Raw genomic sequence first — 7446 nt, 5'->3', positions numbered from 1 at the left:
TGAGCTGGGATTGCACCACTGCACTCCATCCTGGGCGACAGACTGAGACCCTGTCTTTTTTTTTTTTTTTTTTTTTTGAGACAGAGTCTCACTCTGTCACCCAGGCTGGAGTGCAGTGGTGTGATCTTGGCTCACTGCAACCTCCGCCCCCCAAGTTCAAGAGATTCTCCTGCCTCAGCCTCCTGAGTAGTTGGGATTACAGATGCCTGCCACCACGCCTGGCTAATTTTTTTGTATTTTTAGTAGAGATGGGGTTTCACCATCTTGGCCAGGCTGGTCTTGAACTCCTGACCTCATGATCCACTCACCTCGGCCTCCCAAAGTGCTGAGATTAGAGGTGTGAGCCACTGCACCCGGCCTGAGACCCTGTTGGAAAGGGAAGGGAAAGGAGGGGAGGGGAGAGGAAGGGAGGGGAGGGAAGGGAAGAGAAGGAAAATGGAGAGAGGGAGGGGAAGGGGAGGGAGGGAGGAAGGAAGGAAGGAAGGAAGGACGGACGGACGTCTGGGTTCATTATATGAAGCCAAATCACCTTGTTATCAAAGTCAAAGAAAGACAATATAAGAAAATATAGATTAATATTCTTCATGCACATGGATGCAAAAAACTTTTAAAAATTAGAAATTGGAAACAACTAATTTCTAATTAGCTGGGACCACAGGCATGCACCACCACAGCCGGCTAATTTTCTATTTTTAGTAGAGACGGGGTTTCACATGTTAGTCAGGCTGATCTCAAACTCCCAACCTCAGGTGATCCACCCACCTAGGCCTCCCAAAGTGCTGGGATTACAGGCGTGAGCCACCGCGCCCAGCCCGCATGCCCAGCTAATTTTCGTACTTTTAGTAGAGACTGGGTTTCACCATGTTAGCCAGGCTAGTCTCGAACTCCTGGCCTCAAGTGATTCACTCACCTCGGCCTCCCAAAGTACTGGGATTACAGGCGTGAGCCACCACGCCCAACCAGGAAAATGCAAATTAAAACCACAAAGATATCACCTTATACCTGTTATAATGGCTATTATCTTTCTGATAGTGAAAGAGGCCAGGCATACTCTCATGTTCACTGAATCATTATTCACAATAGCTGAGATATGAAATCAACCTGGGTGACCATCAACAGATGGATGGATAAAGAAAATATGGTGCATCTATAGACACCATGGAATACTATTCAGCTTTTAAAAAGAAGGAAATTCTGGCTGGGCACAGTGGCTCATGCCTCAATCCCAGCACTTTGGGAGGCTGCCGGGAAGCGGAGTTTGCAGTGAGCTGAGATCACGCCACTGCACTCCAGCCTGGGCAACAGAGCAAGACTCTGTCTCAAAAAAAAAAAAAAAAAGGCGCTTCCTTCCCTTCCTTCCCTCCTTCCCTTCCTTCCCTCCTTCCCTTCCTTCCCTTCTTCCCTCCTTCCCTTCCTTCCCTCCTTCCCTCCTTCCCTTCCTTCCCTTCCTTCCCTTCTTCCCTTCCTTCCCTTCCTTCCCTCCTTCCCTTCCTTCCCTCCTTCCCTTCCTTCCCTCCTTCCCTTCCTTCCCTTCCTTCCCTTCCTTCCCTTCTTCCCTTCCTTCCCTTCCTTCCCTTCCTTCCCTCCTTCCCTTCCTTCCCTTCCTTCCCTCCTTCCCTCCCTTCCCTCCTTCCCTCCTTCCCTTCCTTCCCTTCCTTCCCTTCCTTCCCTCCTTCCCTTCCTTCCCTTCCTTCCCTCCCTTCCCTCCCTTCCCTCCTTCCCTTCCTTCCCTTCCTTCCCTTCCTTCCCTTCCTTCCCTTCCTTCCCTTCCTTCCCTCCTTCCCTCCCTTCCCTCCCTTCCCTCCTTCCCTTCCTTCCCTTCCTTCCCTTCCTTCCCTCCTTCCCTTCCTTCCCTCCTTCCTTCCTTTCCTTCTTTCCTTCTTTCTTTCTCTTTCTCTTTCTTTCTTCTTTCTTTCTTTCTTTTTTATTTAAGGCTGTCTCTTATGGGAAAAAAATAAGGAAATTCTGTCATTTATGACAACATGGATGAACCTAGAGGGCATTATGTTAAGCCAGTCGGGCCGGCATGGTGGCTCACACCTGTAATCCCAGCACTCTGAGAGACCAAGGTGGGTGGATCACTTGAGGTCAGGAGTTTTGAGACCAACCCCATCTCTACTAAAAATACAAAAATTAGCCGAGTGTGGTGGCACATGCCTGTAGTCCCAGCTATTTGGGAGGCAGAGGTTGCAGTGGCTGAGATCATGCCACTGCACTCCAGCCTGGGAGACAGAGCAAGACTCTGTCTCATTTAAAAAAAAAAAAAAAAAAAAAAAAGTAAGCCTGTCACAGAAAGACAAATACCACATGATTTTACTTGCATATGGAATCTAAAAAAGTCAAACTCATAGAAGTAGAGAATAGGATGGTGTCTACCAGAGGCTGGGGAGTAGGGACAGGCGAGAGAATGGAAATATGTTGTCAAAGGGTACAAAGTTTCAGTTACGCAGAAGGAATAAGTGTTCAAGATCTATTTGCACAGTAGGGTGACTGCAGTTAATAATGCATTATATATTTCAAAATAGCTAAGAGAGTAAATTTCAGATGTATCACCACAAAAAATAAGTGAGTTGGTGGATATATTTGTTAGCTTGATTTAACTATTCCACATTGTATACACACATCAAAACATCACATTGTATCCCATAAATATATACACTTATGATTTGTCAATTTAAAATAATATTCACTTCAAAAATTAGAACATTGGATTTAACAATAATATAAAAAGGATGGCCAAGTGGGGTTTATCCCAGGAAAGTAAAGTTGGCTTAACATTTAAAAATAATTTATCATATTAACAGATTAAACAAAGAAAACTTAAAATTTGATACATATGATCATCCAAATTGCAGAAAAAATTTGACAAATCTGATATTGACTTCTGATTTAAAAAAAAGCTTTCAGCAAATTAGAACTATAAAAGAACTTCCTCAACCTGCTAAAGGGCATCTACAAAAAATCTACAATCAACATTATACTTAGTAGTAAAATATTGAATGCTTTCAGTCTAAGACGAAGAATGAAGTAAAACTGCCTGCTGTCATCTCTTCTGTTCAACATTTGGACTTAATTTCATTGTATGTAGTTCAGTAAGATAAGAAATAAAAGGCATCCAGATTGGGAAGAAAGAATTTAAACTATCTTTATTCTCAGATGACATGATTATTTATGTAGAAAATTCTACAGAATCCATAAAAAGAAGCTACTAGAACCAGTAAGTGTCTTTAGCAAGGTTGCAGGATATACAATAAATATACAAAAACCAACTGCTTTTCTATATCCTAGCAATGAACAATCAGAAATTAAAATTAAAATAAACATTGTTAACAGCATCAAAAATAGAAAATACTTAGGAATGAATTTCACAAAAGATGTGCAAGATTGAAAGATGTGTACACTGGAAACTACAAAATATTCCTGAAAGAAATTAAAGAATACCTGAATAAATGGAGAGAGAGTCCATATTCACAGAGTGTAAGATTCAATCATGTAAAGGTGTCAAGTCTCCCTATATTCATCTATAGGTGCTTAGATCAAAATCCAAGCAGACTTTTTGGTAAAAATTGATGTTAATTGTAAAATTAATATGGAAGTAAATAGAACAGTCAACAGCAAAATTGGAAAAGAACAAGAGGACTTACACTACATGATCTCAAGGCTCCAAGTTGAAATAGCCAGTTAACTATATGCAAAAAGAAAGTGAACCTCAATCCTCATGATACAGCACATACAAAAATCAACTAGAAAATGATCATAGACCTAAATGTAAGAACTAAAACTAAAAAACTTTGAGAAGAATCATCTTATTGACTTTGGGTGGTTTGGCAGATTTCTTTCCTCCTTCTTTCCTTCTCTCCTCCTCCTCCTCCCCCTCCCCACCCTTTCCCTTCCTCCCCCTCCCCCTCCCTCTCCCTCTCCCTCTCCCTCTTCTTCTCCTTCTCCTCCTTCTTCTGAAAAAAGAGATGGGGGGGGTCTTACTGTGTTGCCTAGGCTGGTCTCAAACTCCTATACTCAAGTAATCCACCCACTTTGGCCTCCCAAAGTACTGGATTACAGGCACGAGCCACCATGCCCAGCCTTGCTGACTTTTTTAAATAAAAAAAACTAAGTATAAAAATAATAAGAAAAAATAATAAATTGGACTTCATCAAAATTGAAGACTTTTCCTCAAAATTACAAAAGACTGTTAAAAAATACTGTTAAGAAAATGAAAATGCAAGCCACAGACTTGAAGAAAAATTACAAAACACATCCGACAAATGACTTGTATCTAGAATATATAAACTACTAAAAAGAAGCAACTGTCCATAAGACACATTCACTCGTGTGCCACGTCAGTTTACCATTGCCTTGGCAACACCCAGACATTACTTCCCCTTCCCACGGCAAGGACTCAATGACCCAGAAGTTACCACCCTTTTCCTAGAAATTCCTGCATAATCTGCCCTTTAATTTGCATATAATTAAAAGTGGCTATAAATAGGACTGCAGCACTGCCTCTGAGCTGTTACTCTGGACGCACTGCCTGTGGGGTAGCCCTGCTGTGCAGGGAGCAGCACCTCTGCTGCCGCTGTGCACGGCCGCTTCAATAAAAGTTGCTGTCTTAACACCACCAGCTTGCCCTTGAATTCTTTCCAGGGTGAAGCCAAGAACCCTCCTGGGCTAAGCCCCGATTTTCGGTCTCACCTGCCCTGCATCAGCCTCATGAGCAAACGTGAAGGGGAAACCCACTGCAGCCGTGGTGTGAGGGCGAGCAGTAGTAAACGGGGGTTCCAAGGCTTTTGCCGCCTGCGTGCCTGAGAAGGTTTTGTTTTGGCATGGGAACCTGAGCTGAACCTTGGGGGACAAGTGGGTTTTGTATTAACGGGAAGAAGCAGAATGGCTAGAGGAGAGAGTTGGCTTAGCAAGTGCAAATCCTGACATTTTCCAGTTACATGACCTTGGGGAAATCACGTAACCTTTTAGGTTTATTTCCTTGTCTGTAAAATGCAGGCAAGAGTAATGTCTTCTTCATAGGGTACTTGGGGAAATTAAATGCTGCAATGTTTGTGGACAGGTAACACAGTACCTGAAATGGCCATTAGTAAATATCATGTTGGGAGATGGTGAAGAGCAGGGCTGGAGTGAGGGGCTTAAGGAAGGTCACATGGAGGTGGGAATTCAGATTCAGAGGCCACCACAGCCAGCTTGTGGGGTGTGGCTCTTACTCTGGAGCCTGGGTTGAGTTTTTTTGTGTTTACTGAGCAGCTAGTATGTGCAAGGCACATTCATTTAATCCCAGCGCTCCAAGAGAATAACTTCTGAGGCCCCTGCTGCAGGGAGCAGGGCTGTGGCAGGGGTAGATGGGAGCTTGGGAAGGGGTTGAGGGGGCTGGCTCAGGCTTCAGTGAAACCAGGTGTGAGGAGGTAAAGTGAGAATGAGGCTGACGGCCTGGGGTGGGTAGCAGTGAGGGCAGGTACTTGGGCCAGGACTGGGGATCCATGGGTGCTCCCATGGCCCTGCAGGGTAGACCCACTGGCAGGCCTGACTGGGTCAATTTTAAGCCACAGGAAAAAGCGGGTGGGGGTGTTGGAGGAAGCAGGGGCTCTGTAAGGCCCTGATGGATAGAGTAACACAGGTGACATCGCATCAGAAATGCCCCCTACCTGGCCCCAGACCAAGTCCCCAGAGTCTAAGGCCACATGTGAAACTAGTATTTCATGGGGCTGACCAACAAGCTGCACTGCCTGCCGCATGAATCCCTGCGCTGCCAGGCTCAGGCCAGTGCCCCCCACCCCCCACCCCCATCCACCCCCTGAGAATCCCCACTTCTGTACAATCCTCCAGTCAAAGAGTGGCTCTGGCCTCCTTGGGCTCCGGAAACACCCTGGCAGGCATTGCTCCTCTGGCTTCTCTACCTGACTGCCCGCCCCTGCCCTTACCTCCTCCCCCATCCCTCAGGCTGCACTCAGATGACGCCGTTCCTGGCTTCTGTCTAAACCTGGGTCAAGTTTAGACAAACAGACTCCCTTATCCCCTTCCCAGCTCTGTTTTCCTCGGGATCACCTGTGACCTCCCACGTATTGTGTGATTGTAGATGACATCCGTCTCCCCTCCTGCAGTGCTGAGGCCTTCCATCGTTTCTTCTGTCCCCTTTGTATGGAAGCACCTAGAACAGGGCAGCACATGAGACCAGATGAATGAATGGATGAGCCAGTCAACAGATCAATGTGTGGAGTTCAGTGGCCCGTCCAGATGACCAGGGCCGCATGGCTCACCCCAGAGATAAAGCCAGATGCACTGAAGCCCCCGGGTAGAAGTGAAGGTGGAGAGGAGCCAGCTGAGGACACCAGACCCCTCCCCTAGGAGAGGTCCCCGGTGGGGGAGGGAGGAGGGGGAGGAGGGGGAGCTGGACAGTCTTCTGAAGGAAGGGGTGAGGCACTGTGCCTCAGCTTTCAAAGGTCTGGCAGTTGCAAGGTGGTAGCAGTTTGGAAACTGGAAGCAAAAGCGATGTGGCCTCCAGTGAGGCCCCAGTCAAAGCCGGAGTCCTGCTGGCGCTGGGGCGGTGGCCAGCGGCGGGAGGCACAGTGTGATCTGTTCAATGGCTTCCTCTTTTCAGAGGCCGCTGGCTCACCCCGCGGGAATGAGGTGGCACTTCAGGACATGAAGCTTGGAGCTGGTGGCAGATTTCTTGGAACTGGCGGCGGGGAGATCTAAATTAAGAGCTTTCTATCACACCAAATAAATAGAAACTGAAATAGAGGACTGAAGGAATTAGGCAGAATGCCTTTATACACAACTTCTGAAAAACACCCAGAATGGTATTTATGCACTGAAGTCCCAAGGTATTTGCTGAAAACAATGACAGGTCTGTTTGACACAAAGGCACGTTACAGAGAGCAAGCTTGTCTCTTTGAAGTGCCTGCCACAGGAGCCCTGTAACGCATACCAGCTGCTTGTTGCGGAGGCTCTCCTGGCAAGGCCAAGGGACCGGCCCTGGTCCTTCCTCTGGGAGGTAAGATGAGTCACCTCTGGCATGGAGGTGTCCTCCCGGTGGCTTCTTTTTGGGCACTCCTGAAACAGACCTGCTTTGCATTCACATGCACCCTCTCAGGCAGGGCCTGGCCAGAGGCAGGAAGGGGCCTTCCTTGGTGTTTCATAGCACAGGACCTGTTGTGGCAGGGACAGACGTTCTGCTGGGAGTGGCTCCCAAGGAACCGCTAAGAGGCTAATGCAATGACAGACTCAGCCTGTCTCTGGGCCAGAGACGCTGCAGAGAGCAGTGTCTCCTTTCCAGGATGGCAGAGAACCAGGCAAGGCCAGGCGGTGGCAGGGGAAGTGAGGAACCTAGCCAAAGAGCAGTGGGAAGGAGCTCTCTCAGCAGAAATCATCCCAGCAGGGTTTGCTGAGTGCCTGAATCACCATTTCAAATATGAAATGAGAAAGGTATCAAGGACACCTCCA

The 7446-nt window shown here is 46.9% G+C and overlaps 1 protein-coding gene across 12 annotated transcripts in view; it reads right to left on the bottom strand.

The window, feature by feature from the left end:
- Positions 1 to 5954: 5954 nt before the first annotated feature.
- Positions 5955 to 7446, bottom strand: part of TTC3 (tetratricopeptide repeat domain 3) — a 130780-nt gene continuing 129288 nt past the window's right edge. For 4 of the 12 annotated variants that reach the window (XM_002830673.6, XM_054542496.2, XM_054542493.2 and 1 more), the window contains exon 47: positions 5956 to 6151. In XM_002830673.6, coding sequence (XP_002830719.3) covers positions 6013 to 6151 — 139 coding nt within the window. In that variant the 3' untranslated portion in view covers positions 5956 to 6012. Of the gene's footprint in view, positions 6152 to 7446 lie in introns of all 12 variants that reach the window. The other 8 variants (XM_054542501.2, XM_024239255.3, XM_024239256.3 and 5 more) reach the window with 3 other exon arrangements.

The sequence above is a fragment of the Pongo abelii genome, chromosome 22 (assembly GCF_028885655.2).
Source record: "Pongo abelii isolate AG06213 chromosome 22, NHGRI_mPonAbe1-v2.0_pri, whole genome shotgun sequence".
Taxonomy (NCBI): Eukaryota; Metazoa; Chordata; class Mammalia; order Primates; family Hominidae; genus Pongo; species Pongo abelii.
The sequence above is the reverse complement of the archived record's forward strand: the minus strand, read 5'-3'. Positions and strand labels throughout refer to the sequence as shown.